The sequence below is a fragment of the Canis aureus genome, chromosome 3 (genome assembly GCF_053574225.1).
Source record: "Canis aureus isolate CA01 chromosome 3, VMU_Caureus_v.1.0, whole genome shotgun sequence".
Taxonomy (NCBI): domain Eukaryota; kingdom Metazoa; phylum Chordata; class Mammalia; order Carnivora; family Canidae; genus Canis; species Canis aureus.
The window spans coordinates 32,990,327-33,014,025 of record NC_135613.1 but is presented as its reverse complement, the minus strand read 5'-3'; the positions used below and the strand labels follow the sequence as shown (position 1 = coordinate 33,014,025).

The window sequence follows — 23,699 nt, the reverse complement described above, 5'->3', positions numbered from 1 at the left end:
ATAAATAAATAAAAATTAAAAAAAAAAAAAAAGAAATACACAAAACAGACAAAAGGATGGGATGAACCCACCAACAGAGGAGGAAAAAAATCTGAATTTAACAGAATTTTGAACAAATTTGAAAACTGCAAACATAACATTAGAGAGGTCTCTAGGGGACAAGACTGTGGAAGACCTAAAACACAGATGTAACATGAAGGTGTTATACTAAGCTTAGACCACACCTGCACTAACATTCAGCAACAATACAATCTGTTCTGTCTCTCTCTAGCTCAGAAACCAGTCTGATATTGGCATGAACCATGATTTTAAGAGACCAGAGCCCCTCACTCTGAGTAACAGAGCCTAGAGACAAACCTAAGACACATTTCAAGTATGGAAGAGGGCTTTTTTCTATATTGCTAAACTATTCCTAGGATTTCACTGGATTGTCATCTGTAAGTTAAATATGTAGAAATAAAAAAAACACAAAACTTGATTTTCAAAAATCACAGAATCTTAGATATGAAAAGGACTTTAGAACATCTAATTCAATCTCATTTCTAATGGGAAACAAAGGTCCAGAGTTTTTTTTCACTTTATACAGTATACTTTTAAGTTACGAATAAATCTAATCTCTCACAGTACAGAAACACCCAATTTTTTAAAGGAACTATAAAGAATTACAAATAATAATAAAGACAAAGTGGCTTCAATTCATTTTCATTTTACATTTCACTTTAAATAACTGCTCTTTTCTTTCAAACCACTCAGTATTTCCAGTAACATTTAAAATAAACTCATTCTTCTGAAAACCAAAGTAAAGTCTGACCCTATCAATACTGGTAATTTTACTTTACTCACAAAATACTGTTAAGTAGTAGATCTGGCCACCTTCAAATATTATACTTTGCCCCAATTCTGTTGGAGACATTGTTGTTTTCTTTTAGAAAACCAGGTATTAGATTTTAAAGAGTAAACAAATGAATAAACAAGAAAAAACATTTAGGGTAAAGTGAATACATGTTTATAGATTAAGATATCCTATTTTAGGCAAAACAGTACAAATGTCCTAAACTCCCTTCTCAGACTAAACCAAAACACTGGATGATTCTAATTTAGATGCTCAAAATGAGAGATGATCTGGCAGTTAAGCCAAACATTGTTTTCCTTTTTCCATGAGGGTACTTTTTGGCTCACTATAGAATAAGGCACATAAGTTGTTGTACTCTGTTTGGTAAATAGCTTTAACTGAACTAAGTAAAAAGTAGTAGCAAAAGCCTGTCTGAGGTATAGTTACCTTTAAAATAGCAGGCATGGTTACCTGCATTGAAAATGTCTCTGTGAAGAGCCTATAGAGAGCTTCCTTCATAAAACATGACCTATTCCTGTATCGGCTCAGTGCTTCTGAAATCTGAGTCACATTGGCTCCTCCAGCAACCTGAAAAAGAAAGATGTTACCAATAGGTTTCACAGTTCAGGCTTTTTTAGATGCTTTGAGTATTTGAAACAATGACAAGTGCTCAATTAAATGTTTCAGGTGTTTTACAAAGTTGCTCTATTGAATCCTAAGTCTAATATGGAAATGTTCACCTCAACCTCATTTTTCCAGATGGGGCCAGAGAAGTGAAGGAAGGCACTAAATGTAACAAACCAATTAAGTGATGGAGCCAAATTCAAATACCATCTCCCTATAACTACATTAGTTAAGACCTCAACTGAACAATGGGGAGCACATAAATTTTTAAACAATCAATAACCATGACTGCATGTCTTCTAAGTATTTACATAGGACAAATTAGACAATAAGAGAAAGAAAAAAGGCCACATAAAATAACTAAAATGGAAAAGGGAATTAACTTTTGTAGTAATATTTTATTATTTATTAAATGTTAACATAATTCTTCCTTGTTACCATTTAAGTAATAGTTTTTAAAAATCTATACATAGACTCTGGGTCTGGAAGATAATAGTATCCCCTCCCCAGATCCAAAACAAAAAATTAACAAGGAATGCACATAAAACTATATATGACCCAACTTTCAGCATTCCTGGGTAGTGAAGGGAAAAAAAAGAAAATAAGGGAGAAAACTCAGTATCTTATAAAACAAAATAAAAAAACCACTCCCCTCTCTACTGTATCATGACCAGTAACATCACTGAAAAAACCTCATATTGCTAAATGACATCACTAATGGACATGAGGAACTATGTCAATTAAATAACAAAAAATATAAAATTCAAACCAATTCCATATAAAGCTATTATTGTAAGAAATATGTAAGCAGGAAATCTACACGTTTCAGCAAAATTATTTTCTATAAACCAACAACAGGAGTACCTGGATGTCTCAGTTATGTGTCTAACTCCTCATCTCAGCTCAGGTCTTGATCTCAAGGTCATGAGTTCAAGCCCTGTGTTAGGCTCCACGCTGGGTGTGGAGCTTATTTGAAAAACAAAAACAAAAAAAGACCCAACAACAAATCAGAAGAAAATTTTAACATGGCACTTTAAACTGAATTACCATAAGCATTTTGGAATGTGAAAAAAATAACTTCAACAAAAAGATGAAACAACTCATTAAAATGGAAAGAAAGAGATAAAATTATATCAAATATAAAAAAACTAACTTACAAGGTACTCAAAGAAGGATGGATTTGAATCAAAATTTAGTAAGGGGAAGAAATTCAAGAAAACAAAATTTTTTAAAAAGAAGAACAAAACTGATCTAACATTGAGTGTTGATATGGAAGAAAGACAAAGATCTATGATACGTATATTTGAAGTTCCTGAGGGGGAAACTAACTAGTATTTAAAACTATTATCTAGGGCAGCCCCGGTGGTGCAGCGGTTTAGCGCCACCTACAGCCTTAGGCGTGGTCCTGGAGACCTGGGATCGAGTCCCACGTCAGGCTCCCTGCATGGTGCCTGCTTCTCCCTCTGCCTGTGTTTCTGCCTCTCTCTCTCTAGCTGTATCTCTATGAATAAATAAGTAAAATCTTAAAAAAATAATAAAACTATTATCTAGGAAAGCTTTCCAGAAATAAAAATAATTTAAAAAAAAAGAAGACCTAAATCAATACACTGAAAGAATCCACCAAGTTCTGGGAAAGACTAACCTAGATCATCTGAGACATATCACAGTACAAGGACTAAATTTAAAAACAAAGAAAAAAAAATCTTCAGGGCTTATAAAAAGATTAAATAAATTACACAGAGAATTAGACTGTCATCAGACTTAACAAGCAACATACAAACCAAGTCACCAGTGAAGAAATTGTTTCAAGGAACCAGGAAGAAAAAGGTAAACAAGGATTTTATACCCAACCCAGCCAAGCTATACTTCAAATAGCAAGGCTATAAAAGATTGAACATGAATAACAAGAACTCAAGAGAGTAGGACATAAATCTCCTTCCTGAAAAATCTACTAGAGGATAAGTTTCATACAACCAAGAGATGACTGAGTAAAACTGTGGCAAAAGGACAGATAGTGACCATTTAATGTATTTAATTATAGATCAGTCTCCCCACAGAGTGAACAAGTACATTGGGAAACTTTGTGTAACATAACTATGTTGGAACTCTGGAGTTTATTTTATTTTATTTATTTATTTAAGAGAGAGAGAAAGAGAGGGAGAGAGCACATGCACATGAGCAGGAAGGGGGACAGAAGGTGAGGGAGACCTGGGGCTCAATCCCAGGACCAAAAGCAGACACGTAACGACAGAGCTACCCAGGAACTCTGGAGTTTATTAAAGGCTTCCAGAAGAAGCCTTGGACAGTAAGTTGTGACTTGTTTCCATTAATTTCAGCTCTTAGCACAATAGCAGCTGTCCATTCCCCAGCCAGTACACCCAGAGCAGCATGCACTTAGTTTGTGGGAGCCAGAATGGGGAAAAGGACCATATCCTCAATTTATCAGGGATCTGTTTTCTGATCACAGATTGCTGCTTCTAATAGGTACAAACAAGTGAGCAGTCACTGCTGTTGCACCTCCCCAACTGTTCAATGTATCCCTCCCTCCAACCAAAGTGATTTCTAGGGAAGGTAAAGGGTTAGTATCCTTTATATTTCTCTTGTCTTCATTTAATTCTTTTTCCAATTTGGGGAGCCAGACATTAAAGACTAAGACATCCAAAACAAATGCACAGGGGTACCTGGGTAACTTAGTTAAGTGTCTGACTTTAGCTCAGGTCATGATCTCAGAGTCCTGGGTTCAAGCCCGAGCCAGGCTCTGTGCTCAGTGGGGAGTCTGCTTGTCCCTCTCCCTCTACCCCTCCCCAATTGTGCTTCACTTTTCTCTGAAATAAAAATCTTAACAAAACCCTCCAAAACGCACAAATGCATATACAAAGAAAATTCCAAAGTGACTGTATATACCCAAGAAAAGGCTCAGAAAAGAGCTAAAAAGACCTTATAATTTATATCTCAGGCTGATACTTGGCACAGATCCAAACAAAACAAAAACAGTAACAAACAGCAAAGAGATTAGAGAAAGGAAACAATCTGATTTCCAGAATTACCATATTGTTAGTTCCAATGTCCAGTTTTCAACAAGAAAAAAAAAATCACAAGATATGCTAAACAATAGGGAGGTATGGCTCATTTAAGAGAAAAAGAAATCCACGAGACTGTTCCTATAAAAAAAAAAACCTGATGGAAGATCTTTTAGGAAAGACTTCTAGACCATGATTCTTAAAGATATTCAAAGAACTAAAGGAAGATATAAAGTCAAGGAAATGATGTAGAACAAAAGAGAAAAACCAACAAACAGAAAAAGAAAAGAAATCCTGGAAAAGTACAATAACTGAAATACAAAACTCACTAGAGGGACTCAAAGGCATATTTGAGCAGGCAGAAGAATCAACCAAGTTGAAGACAGGACAATGGAGATTATTGAATCAGAGGAACAGAAAGCAAAAAGACCTAAGGAAGTGAATGGAGCTTCAAGAACTTATGAAATACCAACAAGCAGACCAAACTAAACATTGTGGGAGTCCCAGAAGAAAGTGGTGGCGAGAAAGGACAAAAAGAATATTAAAAAAACAACATGGCTGAAAACTTCCAAATTTGATGAAAGACATGAATATAAGCATCCTAGGAGCTCCAAAGTAAGATGAACTCAAGAAGACTCACACCAGAACACACTAAAATCAAATTTTTGAAGGCTAAAGAGAGAGGAAATCTTGGAAGCAGTGAGAGAGAAGCAAATCACACACAAGGGGTGCTCAATGAGATTATCTCCAGATTTCTCATCAGAAACTTTGAAGGCCAGAAGAGAGTGGGCCAATATGTTCAAATTGTTAAAAGGAAACAAACAAACAAACAAACAAAACACACACACAAAAAAACCCTGTCAATCAAGAATTCTATATCCAGCAAAACTGTCCTTCAAATGTGAGGGAGAAATCAAGATATTCCCAGATAAACAAAAGCTGAAGAAGTTCATTACCACTAGACCTGCCCTGTAAGATATGCTCAAAGGAATTCTGCAGTGTAAAATAAAGTAACACTAGACAGTAAGAAGAAATCATATGAAGCAATAAAGATCTCAATAAAGGTAAACACAAGGGCAATTTAAAAAGCTAGAGATATATTAAAACTGGTTTGTAGGAGTCCCTGGATGGTTCAGTTGGCAGAGTATGTGACTCTTGATCTTGGGGTTGTGGGTTCAAGCCCCATGTTGGGTGTACAAATTACTTAAAAACAAAACAAAAAAAACAAACAAAAAACAAACCCAAAAACTTGTTTGTGACTCTTTTTGTTTTCTATAGTATTCAAGAAACTAATACATTTTCTAAAAGATATTACTCTAAAAACTGTTATAACTTTGGTTATAACTCCAAATTCTGTTTTGTAACTTGGGTTTGTAACTCCAAATTTTGGTTTGTAACTCCAAATTTTGTTTTCTACATAATTTATAAATTTTATCTTTTTATTTTAGAGAGAGCATGAGCAGGAAGGAGGGGAAAAGTAGAGGGAGCAGTAGACTCCCCTGCTGAGCAGGGAGCCCAACATGGGACTCAACTGCAGGACCCAGACATCATGACCTGAGCCAAAGATAGATACTTAATTGACTAAGCCACCAAGGTGCCCCCATTTTCAACATAATTTAATAGGCAAATGGATCAAAAGGAATTACCATTTTAAACTCTGGGGCAGACACTGTATAATGATGTAATTTGGGGACATCATTGACTAAAAGGGTGGGGATAAAGATGTAAATTAGCAGTTTTTTATGTTATTGAGGTGAAGCTGATATAAATTCAAATTAACTTTAGGATATTAAATGTAACTCCATGATAACCAAAAGAAAATAGTTACAGAATATACATAAAAGGAAAAGAGAAAGGGGGTTAAACATTTTGTTATAAAAAAAAAATCAGCTAAACAACAAAAAAAACAGGAAATGAGGAACAAAAAAGCTGCAGAACATATAGAAACCACAGAGCAAAATGACTAAGTCCTTCCTTATCACTAACTGCTTGAAATGTAGATGGATTAAATGCTACAAAAGACAAAGATTGGAAGAATGAATAAAAAAACACATGATCCAACTATACACTGTCTATAAGAGACCCACTTTAGAACCAAAGACACAGCAACATGAAAAATGAAAGGATGGAAAAAGATATTCCATGCAAATATAACCAAAAGAGAGTAGGGCTGACTATAGTACTTTACACAAAGTAGACTTTAAATCAAAAGAGGTTACAAGAAGCAAACTGACATTATATATTAATAAAAGGTTCAGTACAACAGCAAGAAGATATGATAAGCCCAAACATCTATGTGCCTAATGACAGACCACTAAAACATGACACAAAAACTGACAGAATTAAATGGAAAAATAGATATTTCTACAATAATGGAGACTTTAACAACCCACTCAATAATGGATAGAACAACCAGACAGAAGTAAAGAAACAGGCCCTAACACAATAAACCAACTAGGTCTAACAGACATATGAAAACACTCTACCAACAACACTAGCAACCACACTCTTTGAAGTGCACATGGGACTTTTCCAGGATAGACCATACGTCAGACCACAAATTAGGATTCAATAGATTTTTTTAAAAGAGACCTATACAAAGTTGTCTTTTCTGAAAACAGGATGAAGTTAGAATAGAGGTAAAACCAGAAAATTTATAAATTTATGGAAATTAGGTAATATACTTTTTTAAAATTTAAATTCATTTTGCCAACATACAGCATAACACCCTATGCTCATCCCATCAAGTACCCTCCATAGTGCCCGTCACCCAGTTCTCCAAGTAATATACTCTCAAACAACCAATAGCTCAAAGAAGAAAATCACAGAGAAATTGGAAAATATTTAGAGACAATGAAAACAAAAATACAACATACTAAACCTTATAGGACCCACTGAAAGCAGTGCTAAGGGGGAAATTTATAGCTATAGATGCTTAAATTAAGAAAAGAAAAATCTCACATCAACAACTATCTTTACAACTTAAGAAACAAGAAAAAGAACAAATTAAACCCAAAAGTAGCAGAATGAAGGAAATCATAATGATTATAAGCAAAGATAAATGAAATTGGGAATAACAAAATTAGTAAAACCAAAAGTTGGTTCTTTGAATAACACAAACCATTAGCTACCAGATGGACTAAGAAAAAAAGAGAGGATTCAAAATACTAAAATCTGAAATCAATGTGGGGATATTCCTACCACTCCCTACCCAAAAGTCGTAAGAGTATTATGAACAATTATGCTGCAATAAATTGAATGACCTAGATGAAATGGACAAATTTCTAGAAACATAAGACTTAATAAGACTAAATCCAGAAAAAATAGAAAATTTCAAGAGACCTATAACTTAGTAAGGACGCTAGATCAGTAATCAAAGATCTCCTGATCTTTTCTACAGAAAAGCCAGATCTGATGGTTTTGCTAATAGATTCTACCAAACATTTAAGTAACAATTAATATCAATTCTTCTCAATGTTTAACAAAAATTGAAAGCACTTCCTAATTCATTCTGAGTTCAGCATTACCCTAATATCAAAGCTAGATAGACACTACAAGAAAACTACAGATAAATACACTTCATGAGCAGAGGTTCAAGATTCAACAAAATATAGGCAAACTAAATTCATCAGCATATTAAATGGATTATATGCATGGCCAAGTGGAATTTAGTCCTGGAATGCAAAAATGGTTTAACATATGGGAATTAATTGATGTAATACACATTAACAGAACTAAGGGAAAAAAGATGATCATTTCAATTAATGCAGAAAAAGCATCTGACAAAACTCTCATGGTGAAAACACTCAACACTAGAAGTAGAAGGAAACTACCTCAACTTAATAAAAGCCATGTATAAAGAAACCTACAGCGAACATCATACTCAATGGTAGAAGACTGGAAACATTTATTCTAAGATCAAGAACAAGACAAGGCTACCCCTGGGTGGCTCAGCAGTTTAACATCTGCCTTCTGGTCAGGGCATGATCCCGGGTTCCTGGGATCAAGTCCCGCACTGGGCTTCCTGAAGGGAGCCTGCTTCTCCCTCTGCCTATGTCTCTGCTTCTCTCTGTGGGTCTCTCATGAATAAATAAATAAAATCTTAAAAAAAAAAAAAAAAGACAAGGCTACCCACTTTCATGGCTTCTACTGAACATGGTACTGGAATTCCTAGCTAGAGCAATTAGGCAAGATAATGAAATAAAAGACATCCAAATAGCAAAGGAAAAAGTAAAATTATCTCTGTTCGTAGATAATATCCTCTTATATGCAGAAAAGCCTAAAGATTCCACGCACACACAAAAAACCATGAGCACTAATAAATGAACTAAGAATTGCAGGAAACAAAGCCAACATACAAAAATCAGCTACATCTTGGCGTACCTAGGTGGCTCAGTAGGTTGAGTATGCAACTCTTGGTTTCAGCTCAGGTCATGATCTCAAGGCTGTGAAATCAAGTCCTGCATCTGGTTCTGCACTCAACAGGAAGTCTGCTTGTGGAGTCCCTCTCTCTGCCCCTCCCCCACTCACTCTCACTCTCTCAAATCTTTTTTAAAAATCAGCAATATTTCTATGATAACAATGAATAATCTACAAAGGAAATTATTAAAACAATTCCATTTATAATAATATAACAAAGTACTTAGGAATTAACTCAGAAGGTGAAAGACACAATGAAAACTATAAAACACTGATAAAAAGTTAATTAAGAAATGAAAGACACAGGGACGTGTGGGTGGCTCAGCAGTTGAGCTTCTGCCTTTGGCTCAGGACGAGATCCTAGAGTCCTGAGATCAAGTCCCACATCGGGCTTCCTGCATGGAGCCTGCTTCTCCCTCTGCCTACATCTCTGCCTCTTTCTCTGTGTCTTTCATGAATAAATAAATCTTAAAAAAAAAAAAAAAAGAAAAAAAAGAAATTAAAGTCATAAATAAATGGAAAGACATGTTTGTGGATCAAAGACTTAAGATATCAATATTACCCAAAATGATCTACATATTCAAGATAATCCCTACCAAACTCCTAAAGAGATTTTTTTTTTTACAGAAACAGAAAAGCCCATCCTAAATTCATACGGAGTTCCAAGGAACCCCAACTAGACAAAGCCATCTTGAAAAAGAACAAAACTGGATAACTTACCTTCCTAATTTCAAAACTTAACTATAAAGCTACAGTAATCAAAACAGTGTGGTACTGGCATAAAGACAGACATATAGAGAAATAGAATAGAGTAAAAAGCTCCCAAAACAATCACTTGCATATATGATCATATATGTGGTCAAATGATTTTTGACAAGGGTTTCATAACCATTCAACAAGGAAAGTACAGTCTTTTTTTTTTTTTAAAGAAATTGTGCTAAGTAAACTGGATATGCACATGCAGAATAAAATTGTGGGCCCTTACTTTACACCATGTAAAAAATTAACTCCAAATGGATCAAAGACCTAAACATAAAACCTAAAACTACTTAACTCTTAGAAGGAAACATGAAACTTTATGACAATGGCATGGCAATGATTTATTGGATAGGATACCAAAGCAACAAAAGAAAAAAAAATCTATATATTGGACCTAAAAAAAAAAAAAATGTTTTTTTAAAGTAATCTCTACACTCAACATGGGGCTTGAACTCACAACCCTGAGATCAAGAGTCATATGCTCTACCAACTGATCCAGCCAGGCACCTCAGACCAAAAATTTTTAATTTTGTGCATCAACAGAGTAAAAAAGAAACCCACAGAAAGAGGAAAGTATCAGCAAATCATATATCTGGTAAGGGATGGATACACGAATAGGTATCTATATTCACAATATAGAGAAAACTCCTATACATAACGACAAAAAACAAGCAACCCTACTCAAAAATGGGCAAAGGAGTTGAGTAAGACCTCCAAAGAAACAAATAGTCAATAAGCTCATGAAACCATGCTTAATAATCACTGACAGTAGGGAAATGCAAATCAAAACTTGAATGAGATACCACCTCACCCTCACTAGGATTATTACCATTTAAAAACAAAAACAGAAAGTAACAAGTGTTGGGGCACCTGCATGGCTCAGTCAGTGAAGCATCTGCCTTTGGCTCAGGTCATGATCCCAGGGTCCTGGGTTTAAGCCCCACATTGGGCTCCTTGTTCAGCCAGGAGGGCTGCTTCTCTTTCTCCCTCTGCCTGCCACTCCCCCCTGCTTGTGCTCTGTCAAATAAATAGATAAATATCTTTTTTTTTTTTTTTTAAGATTTTATCTATTTATTTGTGAGAGACACACAGAGAGAAAGAGAGGCAGAGGGAGAAGCAGGCTCCAGGCAGGGAGCCCAACATGAGACTTAATCCTGGGTCTCCAGGATCACACCCTGGGCCAAAAGCGGCGCCAAACCGCGAGCCACGGGGGTTGCCCAAATAAATATATAAAATCTTAAAAAGAAAAAAACAAGTGTTGACAAGGATGTGGAGAAATTGGAATATTTATGCACTGTGGGAATATAAAATTGTACAGCTGCTGTGGAAAACTGTGTGGCAGTTCTTCAACAATTACCATATGATCCAGCAACTCTAAGTCTGGGTATATACCAAAAGAACTGAAAACAGAGTCTCAAAATGGTATCTGAATACCCGGTTCATAGCAGCATTATCCACAATAGTTGAAAGCAACATGGAAGCAACTCAAGCATCCAAAGACAATAACTGGATAAGGAAAAATGTGCACACACACACATATATATATTATTCAATCTTAAAAGAGAAGGAAATTCTGCAATATGTTACAACATGGATGAACCTTGAGGACATTATGCTAAGTGAAATAAGCCAATCACAAAAAGACAAATACTCTATGATTCCATTTATATGAAGTACTTAGTCAAAATCATAGAAACAGAAAGTAGAATGGCGTTTGCCAGGGTCTGGAGAGAGAGAGGAATGAGGAGTTAGTTTAATGTGTATATATAATTTCAGTTTTACAAGATGAAAAGAGCTATGGAGATGGATGGTGGTGATGGCTGCACAACATTATGAAAGTACTTAATATCACTGAACTGTATACTTACCATCATAACTTTATATTAAGATGGTAAATTTTACATTATATAGTTTGCCATTCAAAAAGTTTTTAAAAGAATGGAAATATTAAGACACCAGGCTGGCTCAGTTGGTAGAACGTGTGACTCTTGATCTCCGGGTCCTGATTTTGAGCCCTATGATAGGAGTAGCAATTACTTAAAAAAAAGAATGGGGGCAGCCCGGGTGGCTCAGCGGTTTAGCACCGCCTTCAGCCCAGGGCCTGATCCTGGAGACCTGGGATAGAGATACATCGGGCTCCCTGCATGGAGCCTGCTTCTCCCTCTGCCTGTGTTTCTGCCTCTCTCTCTCTCTCATGAATAAATAAATAAAATCTTAAGAAAAAAATCTCTTAAAAAAAAGTGGAAACATGAACTGACATGGGGTGATTTTCAAGACACAATGTTAGGTAATAAATGCAAAGTGCCTACTACCTATTGTATAAGAGGAAATAAGAGAACCTGAATACATCCATCTGCTTAGTACCTTGATTATACCCTCAGTCTAGGAAGAAAAAAAAGAGAACAGCAAATGAATCTTCAACTCTTTTTTAGCAGGTCTGTGTTTCACTGTAGTTAGGTATAGCAATTCTGAAAACTCTTTTATATGTACTGTAGGATTAGGCAAATGTGCTGATGCTGCTAAAAATCAAGTTCTCACTGTGGAAAAGAGATAAAGAGATAAAAAAACAGAATGGGGAAAGGCGAAGGAGAATGGTGTGAGGATGAACACTTGGAAGTATTATTTTATTTTATTTTTTATTTATTTATTTTTTTAAGATTTTATTTATTCATGACAGAGAGAGAGAGAGAGAGAGGCAGAGACAAAGGCAGAGGGATAAGCAGGCTCCATGCAGGGAGCCCGATGCGGGACTCCAAGATACTAGGATCAGAGCCCCACATCAGGCTCCCTGCTCAGCTGGGAGCCTGCTTCTCCCTCTCCATCTGCCTCTGCCCCTGCTGTGCTCTCTCTCACTTTCTCTGTCTCAAATGATAAATAAAATCTTAAAAAAAAAAAGTCAACAAAACAAAGCTAGTCTATAATCTTAAAAAATATCAATGTCACAAAGGACAGGATGGACTAGGTAACTCTCCCAGATTAAATTACAGAGGCATGTGAAAAATAAATGCAAAAATGACCCTGGACTAAAAGGAAAAATATTTTACAGAGCGCATTACTGGGATTAATCAACATTGTAAATGTGCATAGTAAGATTATTTAAAGCACTGCATCAGGCAGTCTGGGTGGCTCAGTGGTTTAGCACCGCCTTCAGCCCAGGGTGTGATCCCAGAGACCCGGGATCGGGTCCCGCGTTGGGCTCCCTGGATGGAGCCTCCTTCTCCCTCTGCCTGTGTCTCTGCCTCTCTCTCTCTCTCTCTCTGTCTCTCAAGAATAAATAAATAGAATCTTTTAAAAAAAATTGTTTAAAGCACTACATCAATGTTAAACTTCCTGAAACTTGGTAACTACAAGTTACCATTGTAACTTGGCCATTAAGGAGAATATCATTGCTCTTAGGAATACAAAACTCAAGCATTAAGGGCTAAAAGGACATGATGTATGCAACCTCTCTGGAATGGTTCAGAAAAAAAAATTCTGTGTATAAAAAGGATACGATAGGGCAGCCCTGGTGGCTCAGGGGTTTAGCACCGCCTTCAGCCCAGGCGTGATCCTGGAGACTCGGGATCGAGTCCCACGTCAGGCTCCCTGCATGGAGCCTGCTTCCCTCTGCCTCTCTCTCTCTCTCTCTCTCTGTCTCTCATGAATAAATAAAATCTTAAAAAAAAAAAAAAGGATACGATAAAATAAATGTGGTCAAATAAATAAATAAATAAATAAATAAATAAATAAATGTGGTCAAAATGTTTAAAATTAGCGACCCACCAAGTTAAAAGTTTTTTCAAAACAAATTTTAAGTACTATACATAGATTAATGGCCCAAGGACCTACACATAATAATCTAAAGAATATATTCTAAAATTTTTTAAAGTTTTATGATCATGGTGCCTAGGTGGCGCAGTAGGTTAAGTGTCTGCCTTCAACTCAGGTGATGATCCCAAGGTACTGGGATCAAGTCCTGCAGACTCCCTGCTGAGCAGGGAGCTCCCTCTGCCCCTCCCCCTACTTGTGCATGCTCACTTGTGTTCTCTTTCTCCTCTCTCACTCTCAAAACAAAATAAAAAAATTTTTAAAAAAGTTTTGCAATCAGATGTAAGAGCTGAAAAGGGACAATGAATAAGCCACAACAAAACCAAGCAGAAGACCAAACAGTTGTTGCCTCACCCTCTCTTCTCCTTGGCTTCCTGCAGATGCCACTACAAAACAATCTTCAAAAAGGATTCTTGCCACACCCCACCAGTGGATCAACAGGATTTCCTACCTAATGAAGATATTGCATGGCTTTTGATACTAATCCTGGGTGCCCTTTTTGCCTGTTTTTTATTTTTTTAAGTAGGCTCCACACTCAACATGGGGCTTGAACTCATGATCCTAAGATCAAGAGTTGTATGCTCTACCGACTAAGTCAGCCAGGCACCTCCCCCTTATGCCTACTTTCAAGGAATTAGGTACATGTTACCCATTCTAATTTGGGGTGCAATAAATAACATTTGTTGTATTTGAGGGTCTTTGCTGACATTTAATTTTATCCATATTAAATGTGAGCAAATTTTTTATCAAACAACTAAGATACTTGGTATACTCTGCATCTGATATGAAACATACATTTCCACTAAATAAAAGGTTTCCTGAAACATACCTTTTAAATTTGCCATACCTGGGATCCCCTGGGTGGCGCAGCGGTTTGGCGCCTGCCTTTGGCCCAGGGCACGATCCTGGAGACCCGGGATCGAATCCCACGTCAGGCTCCCGGTGCATGGAGCCTGCTTCTCCCTCTGCCTATGTCTCTGCCTCTCTCTCCCTCTCTCTCTCTATGACTATCATAAATAAATTTTTAAAAAAAATTTTTTTAATTTGCCATACCTTACAGTCTACATAAGGCTGGCTTAAGATCTTTTAGAGTTTCTTAGTACTGGATAGATTGTGGTCTCTCCTCTCCATCCCAATAATATCAAACACTGTATATAATGCATAATTTAAAATTTTCAAAGTAAACTAAATTTACACGTATACCAGATAAGGTCACTGAAACATAGCTTCCCATTTTCTTTTAGCACACCCACTTTGATAGTATCTCAACTATATGCATAATCCAGCAATAAAATATTCCAGCATTTGTCCCATATTATTGCATATACCAAGAACTCTAACATGCTAAAAACAATTTTTCCCCAATTCCTGCAGTCTTTTAATTATTGTGACACTAAATGCTATTCATCTGAAACAGGCCTAGGTATACATTCCTGGTAAATAATTCTCAACATCTGAAAGTTCACATTATCTCTATTACAAGCCTAATGATATGATATGGCTTCCACCTTCATTAGACATGCCAGAAATTTAAAAGGACTTCAGGGGCGTCTGGGTGGCTCAGTTGGTTGAGTCACATTCCTGATTTCAGCTCAGGTCTTGATCTCAAGTGTCATGAGATCTAGCCACGCTAAGGCTCCATGCTCAGTGGAAGTGTGCTTGGATATTCTCTCCCTCTGCTCCTTCCCTCATTCACATGCTCTCTTCCTAAAATAAATCTTTTTTAAAAACATAAAAGGACTTCAAAATACAATTGCTATTTTCAAGTCAAAAGAACAAAAACGTGAAAACAACTCTCTCTTTTGTTCCACCATCGTGGTGTGTGTGGTTGACTGTCATCATGTCTTCTCACAAAAGTTTCAGGATCAAGTGATTCCTGGCCAAGAAACAAAAGCAGAAGCATCCAATTTCCCAGTGGATTCGGATGAAAATTGGTAATAAAATCCAGTACAGGGGTGCCTGGATGGTTCAGTCGGTGGAACGTGCAACTCTAGATCTTTGGGGTGTGAGTTCAAACCCCATGCTGGGCATAGAGCCTACTTAAATAAGTAAGTAAATAAATAAATAAAAACAACTAATAATTGCAAATAACTTTATTCTCTCATTCTAAAAAGAATTACTTATTGTATAATTATAAAGCATTTTAAAGCAGTGGTTCTGAACCTTGGCTACAAATTAGAATTACATGGGAACTTTCAAAATTTTGATGCCCACATCAAGTCCCACACCAGTTAAATCAGAATCTGTGGGAGATCAGACACAGGCATCAGTACATTTCAAAGCTTCCAAAATAATTACAATGTACAACCAAGGTAGGGAACCACTGTTTTGTTTTGTTTTTAAAGATTTTATTTGACAGAGAAAGAGAAAGCACAAGCAGGGAGAGCGGCAGGCAAAGGCAGGCTCCCCAATGAGCAGGGAGCCCGACACGGGGCTTCATCCAAGGACTCTGTGATCATGACCTAAGCCAAAGGCAGACACTTAACCGACTGAGCCACCCAAGCACTGCACTATTTTAAATAAGAAACATTCTGAGACAGCCCCAGCGGCTTAGCGGTTTGGCACCACCTTCAACCTGGGGTGTGGTCAACCCGGGGCGTGGTCCTGGAGACCTGGGATCAAGTCCCACCTCGTCGGGTTCCCTGCATGGAGCCTGCTTCCCCCTCTGCCTGTGTCTCTGCGCCTCTCTCTCTCTCTGTGTGTGTGTGTGTCTCTCATGAATAAATAAATAAAATCTTAAAAAAATATATTCTGGAACACAAATGCTTAAATATATGCTGTTTTAAAAACAGCACCAAGAGTGCTCACTTCAGTAGTACATATATTAAAACTGAAACAATACAGAAAAGATCAGCATGGCCCCTAAGCGAGGATAAGATGCAAATTTGTAAGGTGTTCCATAGTTAAAAAAATATATATAGCATGATTAGCTATAAATTTATTCTGGCAATGTTCAAAACTTTTTTCTTTCTTTTTTTAAGATTTATTTATTTGAGAGGAAGAGGGAGAGAGAGAGAGAGAGAGAGAGAATTTGAACATACCAGCAGGGGGAGGGACAAAAGAGGGAAAGGGAGAATCCCAAGCAGACTTCCCAGTGAATGTGGAACCCACACAGGGCTCGATCTCACAACCCTGAGATCATGACCTGAGCCAAAATCAAGAGTCAGACACCTAACCGACTGAGCCACCCAGGTGCCCTGTTAAAACTTTTTTTAAAGATTCTTTTCAAAATTGTTTTCTCTCATACCTTCACCAAAAATGTTGATCACCTGCCTAACTAATTATATAAAAGTGAAGAGCGTAAGTTTTAGAGTTACAAAGACCTGGATACAAGTATTAGCTCAAAAAAAATTTTTTTAATAAATAAATAAATCCTAGCTCTACCATTTAATAGGTAGTTATATGATAATGAATAATCAGTTTAACCTCTGAGTTTCCATTTCCTCATCTGTGAAATGGGAGGATTAAAGAAGAAAACAACATGCACAATGTGGCATCTGGTACATAGGAGGGAATGTATAAATGGCTATATTTATCATACCAAACTAGCCTAGAAGACCCTGGAGGCCTGGACCATATCTTGTTTAAGGTCATAATTCCAGAACCGACCACATGGTAGCTACATAAAAATTACTGTTAAGCTCCTTAAGGAATTTTATCTGTCTCTGTAACTCTAATACCTAGCATAGATTCTGATATACAATAAAAGCCTAACAACATTCTGAACAAAGGAAACAAACTTATTTCAAATAAAAAACAAACCCTCAAGCCTTGCTTTGCAGTAAAGAAGTCAGAATAACCAGCATCCGTAGCCAATAGTCCCACAAACTGCATTGCAGGCCGTTGTTGTATAAACAGTTCTACAGCTCCATCAGTGATGTAATTGCCCCCCGAAATATCCAGCGACACAATATTAGGCAGAATATCCTTTTGCTGCAGCAAATGAAAAGCTAGATCTGATTTGAGTTGCCTGTGATCAGAAATATCAAGGTGAAGCAGACATTTAAGTTCTCTAATAACTGCAAGAATTTGTGGTTTGGTCATAGTCAGGCATTTCAGATAGTGCATAGTCAGAGATTTGAGTCGATCCTTACAGGTAAGGAGTGCAGAAATGTTAGTCACCAGAGTATTGGAGATATCCAAGCTTTCCAGTTTTGGTAACTGAGAAACATTAGCCAGGTCTTCACTATGAAAACAAACATTGAAAACACTTAAAACGCGAAGACCAGTGAGCTGACCAAATAGGAGTCTTGAATCTTGAGGGATACTTGTCGAGTCCAACAGGAGACACCGAAGGTTTTGCTGGATCCAACTATTGCTGCAGAGTCCGCTTAGGATGTCTGAAATTGGGAGGTCAGTGTGCACTGCAGTAGCATCTAGCTCAATGACTTTGTGATGGCAGAAGGCTTTTGTGAATGCAGCTGTCGAGATTTTAGCTTTTTGAATATTGACCAGCTTCAGTTTCATTTGGTTGCCTTGGAAAATGCTTGCTGTTCTATCAGTCAGCTTCCCTATAAGAGAACCAAAACCAGCTTGTAATAACTAAATCTCATGCCTTTTCCAGGAAGCATTGTGGCCAATGAACAATGACAGATGCTAATAATAACAATGACTACATTTACTGCTTACACCCTGCGAAGCATTGTTCTAAACCCTTTACTCAGATTACTTCACTTATTCTTTTTTTTTTTTTTAATTTTTATTTATTTATGATAGTCAGAGAGAGAGAGAGAGAGGCAGAGACATAGGCAGAGGGAGAAGCAGGCTCCATGCACCGGGAGCCCGACGCGGGATTCGATCCCGGGTCTCCAGGATCGCGCCCTGGGCCAAAGGCAGGTGCTAAACCGCTGCGCCACCCAGGGATCCCGACTTATTCTTTATAATACTATAGCAATACCGTAATACTATTACTATTATAACTGAGGAAACTGGAGCTTAAAGAGCTCCAGTTACCTCCAGTAACTTGTTCAAAGTCAAAATATGTGGCAGAACCAGGAATCAAAACTAATTCAACTCCAGAGCCCATAGTTTTATCCATAGTAACTTTGTTCATACACTCAACAAAACAACAACAAAAGACAAAACAGATAAATAAGTAGAGGATATATAATATAAAAATAACACTACCAATGATTACTTTTAACCAAATTAATGGACAGCCTCTGACAAGTCACTTACCTCTGTAGGCCTCATTTTCCTCATCTATAAAATGAATGGGTTATACTAGATTTTATTTAGAAAAGATTTACTACGCATCTCCTATATGTGAGATCCTGTGTTAAGAAATGGGCACACAAGGTAATTTGACCCCTGTGACGACAAGGAGTTCAGTTAGAAAGGCATGTCAGGTAAATAAAGGATTATAATAGTGTACTGACATGCAGTACTAATTTATACCATTCCTGAGCTGGTGCACATAAGATTAACTTTGGGAAAAGTTTTGAAGACTAAATATCAGTTTGGGGGAGTGAAGGGAGACGGTGAAGGGTGGAAGAACATATCAAAGACAAGGAGGCACAGATGAGCAGGTTTATTTGGAAAGATCCTAAGTAGACCAACACTATTGGAACACAGTGGTGTAAAAGCTAAAAAGGAAAGTGGAAGGAAGGTAAAAGGCAGATGGGGTCTGTACACAAAGCTAGGAAACCCAGACTTTTATCCTATGGACAATAAAGAACAATTAAATTTTGAAGCAGAAAAAGGAATGGTCATAACTACATTTTTAGAAAGACCGATTATGTGACTAAAATAATTACGATGGTGTTTGGTGGGAGTGAGATACGGCAAGATATTATTAATGTTTTTTCAAAATGAAAGATAAAAGTTTAAACTAAGACTGACAGAACATGGTGGCTGAACAGACCAGGGCAAAGAACTGAGAAAAAAAAAAAAAAAGTATATTAAGCTGATTCCCAGCTTCCCAGTTTGTGTTAAGTTGCACTACTAAGACAAGAGGAAGGAAGTCACTATACCTCAGACTTTGAGGAAGAATTCAGTATTTTCATTCATACATTTATCCAACAAATTCCGAGAGTTCACTGTATGTGAAATGTCAGCTATGCTAGATGCTAAGAATGGTGAAGGAAATAAACATGGCTCCTGCCAACATGGAGCTTCTTTACACCCTAGAGGGAGAACACTGAACAAGCAGAAAACTACTAACATTAAAAATATAGTGGAAAAAAAAATAGTGAGTGAAAAATAGAACTACTCTATGATCCAGCAATCACATTACTGGGTATTTACCCAAAGAATAAAAACAATACTAATTCAAAGGGACACATGTACCCTGATGTTTTTTGTTTTTTGTTTTTTTTATAGATTTTATTTATTTATTCACCAGAGACAGAGAGAGAGGCAGAGATGTAGGCAGAGGAAGAGAGGAAGGAGAAGCAGGATCCATGCAGGGAGCCCAATGCAGGACTCGATCCCAGGACTCCAGGACCATGCCCTGAGCCAAAGGCAGACAGACACTCAACCACTGAGCCACCCAGCCGTCCCTACCTTGATGTTTATAACAACATCACCAACAACAGCCAAATTATGGGAAAGAGCCCATCGACTGAATGGATGAAGGAGAGATGGTACGTGTAAACACACACACACACACATATATGTAAATGTATATATGTGTGTGTGTATATATGAGAGACAGAGAATATTATTCAGCCATAAAAAAAGAATAAAATCTTACTATTTGCAACAACACAGATGGAGCTACAGAATATTGTATTATGCCAAGCAAAATAAGTTATGAGAGTGACAAATACCGTATGATTTCACTCATAGGTGGAATTTAAGAAACAAAAGAAAGGAACAAAGTGGGAGGAAAAGAGAGAAAGAGGTAAACCAAGAAACAAACTCTTGGGACATATGGGAAGCTCAGCTGGTTGAGTGCTCAGCTCTTGATTTCGGCTCAAATGGTGATCTCAGGCATGAGATCAATCCCCAAGGCAGGCTCCACCCTGAGTAGAGAACATACTTGGGATTCTCTTCTTCCTTCTGTGTCCTACCCCACCCCAAGACCCAAGAGTATACAGTCTCTCTCTCTCTCTCTCTTTTCTCTCTCTCAGTAGAAGAGAAAGGAGAAAAGAAAAAAGAAACAAACTCCTAACTATAGAAAACAAAATGATGGTTAGGAGGGAGGAAGTGGGACAGACAGATTACAAATAGGTAATGGTGATTAAGGAAGGCACTTGTGATGAGCATCAGCTGATACAGGAAGTGCTGAGTCACTAAATTGTATACCTGAAACTAATATTACACTGTATATTAAATAACTGGAATTTAAATTAAAACTTTAAAGAAATGTAGTAAGTGTTCTAAAGGAAACAAACAAGAACATAAAACGGGGTAAGGAAAGGAAGAAGGATGTCAAGAATCTTCTTTGTCTCTCTGTGGAGTTTGAGGAGGTGATATTTAAGCTAAGACCTAAGGACGTAAAAGAAAGATTACTGTCACTTTAGATTGAAGGAAGAGCTAAAGTCCTGAGATGGGAAACAGGTTGGCTTTTTCTATGAAATGAGAGGAAACCAATGTGACTGAAGCACAGCTGATGAAGGTTAGAGACAGAGGCAAGAGTCAGATCTGTCAGACCAGAGCAAAGAATTGACATTTTATCCTAAGTATAAGAAGAAGCCTTTCAAGTGTGACAGAAGAGTGGCCAGATCTGACATGAGGACTGTTTGCTATGTAGCAGAGCTTGGCAAGGGACAAAAGTGGAGGTAAAGAGAGCACTTGTGAGGTCAGGGAAGAGGAAAGAGAAAGGTGTCATTGATAGGACTTTTTAAGAAGAAAAGAATGTTTGAGATAGATATTTTGAAGGCAGAAAATGTTTCAATAGAATCAAGGAGAGAGGGATCCCTGGGTGGCTCAGCAGTTTAACGCCTGCCTTTGGCCCAGAGCGCGATCCTGAAGTCCCGGGATCGAGTCCCGTGTCGGGCTCCTGGCATGGAGCCTGCTTCTCCCTCCTCCTGTGTCTCTGCCTCTCTCTCTCTCTCTCTCTATGTCTATCATGAATAAAAAAAAGAATCAAGGAGAGAGGAAGAAGAAATGAAAAACTACTCCTAAGTCACTGAACAACAAGGTAGATGACCAAGTCATTCTGGAGATGGGGGAAATGGCAGTGTAGTGGATGTTGTAATATGACACCTGGATCCTTAATAGGAACAAAGAACTTACTATTAGAGCTGCTGGGAGCGCAGTCAGCCCTCATCTATGGGACATCAACTGAAAAGAGCTGCCCTACCCAAGGTCACACCATTTTCCATGCAGACCCATATATGAAACTGATCTGGATGGTATAAAGGTCCAACCCTCGTATAAAGGTCCAGCCCTCACATCTCAAATCTCAACTCAGCACAGATCTGAGTCATTGTTTCACCTTCAGGATTCCCCAAATGATCAGCTGAGGTATTCTAGATTCCATAGAGTTTAAACCTATGAGACTAAAGGACAAACACTTGGAATTAACTGGCATAGAGACAGTATTTAATAAAACTGTGGGAGGGACACCTGGGTGGCTCAGGTCGTGATCCCGGGATCCTGGGATCAAATCCCACATCAGGCTTCCTGCATGGAGCCTGCTTCTCCCTCTGCCCATGTCCCTGCCTCTCTCTCTCTGTGTGTCTCACATGAATGAATGAATTAATTAAATTAAAAAAAAAAATGTGGGAATTGGGACATCTGGGTGGCTCAGTCCATGATCTTGGGGTCCTGAGATCAATCTCCACATCAGGCTCCCTGCTCAGTGGGGAGCCTGCTTCTCCCTCTCCCTTTGCCCTTCCTCATGCTTGTGCTTTCTCTCAAATAAATAAATAAAATATTAAAAAATAAATAAATAAAAGCTGCTTCATTAAAAAAAAAAACTGTGGGAATGGATGACATGGGAATGTAAGAGGAGGAAGAGCAAGAACAAAATATGGAAAATAACTATATCTGAGGTCAGTAGAATGAGGAATAATAGTCATAATAGCAAATAATAGCTGCTGAATGTTCTAAATATTTTAGATATATTAATTCTCTAAGTCTTCATAAAACCCAATGAGGAAGGGATTATTATTAGTCACCTTTTACAGATGAGTTGAAGCATAGGAAAGTAACTGGCCCAAGGAAACATCTAATAGTCAGGACAGTGTATAAACCCAAATAGTCTGACACCAGAACCAGAACTCTTAAATCTTAATTTGTACTGCCTTTCAAGGAGAGTTGGATAAGGAGACAGATCAGCAGCAGCCACTGAAGTAGAAGGAAAACCAGAAGAATATGATGACTGAGAAGCCTAGAGAAGAAACACAGTAGACCCAGGACACATCCTGGATATATGGTTCTGAAGCTTAGAATAAAAGTACTATGCTGAGAACTCTAAGGAATCAGAGTAGAAGTGGTAGCTTCTAAAACAAAACAAAAAGACCTACAGACCTACAGAATGTACAAAGTACTACTGGGTACCCAAATCAGAATCTCAAGGAAAATAAAATATTTAAGGTACATACAGAAAAACAACAGCATACAAAGGAAATTGTGAAAGAGTAACCAAGAATACAAGAAAAAAAAAAAAAAAACAGAAGAATGAAATACTGTAAGTCAGAAGAAGGTCAAGAGTAATTAATACTAAAAGTCAAAAGTACAATAATCTCTGATGATTTAATGAATCTAGGCAATGATCATTTATGGCCACCAAAATACAAAACCAACCAGACTTAATTAACTCCCTTAAGGAAGTACAAGGCCCTATCAAAAACATCAAATCTAAATCTAATCAAGCATCTACCTCTAACTTCCAATTTAAAGGAATTACAGCTATCAGAGGAACAGCAAAAAATTATAGCACTGTCAAACAATGGCAAAATCCAGACTGTGTAAAAACTCTACATAACAAACCACCACAGTTTCTTTGAAAAAAAATAATAACTGGAAAACCCCCAAATACATAGAGATTAAACAACACACCTGTAATTAAAATGTGGATCAAGGAAGAAATCTCAAGAGAAATTTTAAATTTTGAACTACATGAAGACACAACTTATCAAAATTTATGAGATGAAGTGAAAGCAGTGCTTAAAGGTAAAGTTATAGATAGCTCTGAATACATACATTAGAAAAGAAAGAGCTAAAACCAATCATCTAAGTTTCCACCTTAGGAAACTAGAAAAAGAACAAATTAAATGCAAAGCAAGCAGAAGAAAAGGAATAATAAAAATTAGAACAGAAATCAATGAAACTGAAAATGTGAAATC

General features: G+C 37.3%; 1 protein-coding gene and 1 non-coding gene across 7 annotated transcripts in view; one reads left to right on the top strand and one right to left on the bottom strand.

Annotated features, from left to right (window-relative positions):
- The window catches only part of ZYG11A (zyg-11 family member A, cell cycle regulator), a 75,324-nt gene that overhangs the window by 25,987 nt on the left and 25,638 nt on the right, over positions 1-23,699 (bottom strand). For all 6 annotated transcript variants that reach the window (XM_077891785.1, XM_077891782.1, XM_077891786.1 and 3 more), the window contains exons 3-4: positions 17,224-17,972; positions 1,280-1,420 (exon numbers count right to left, since the gene is read on the bottom strand). In XM_077891785.1, the coding sequence (XP_077747911.1) occupies positions 1,280-1,420; positions 17,224-17,972 (890 nt within the window). The remainder of the gene's footprint in view (positions 1-1,279; positions 1,421-17,223; positions 17,973-23,699) is intronic.
- On the top strand, positions 16,262-16,368 carry LOC144311683 (U6 spliceosomal RNA). Its single transcript, XR_013377263.1, has one exon. It is a non-coding gene; the product is annotated as a U6 spliceosomal RNA (small nuclear RNA).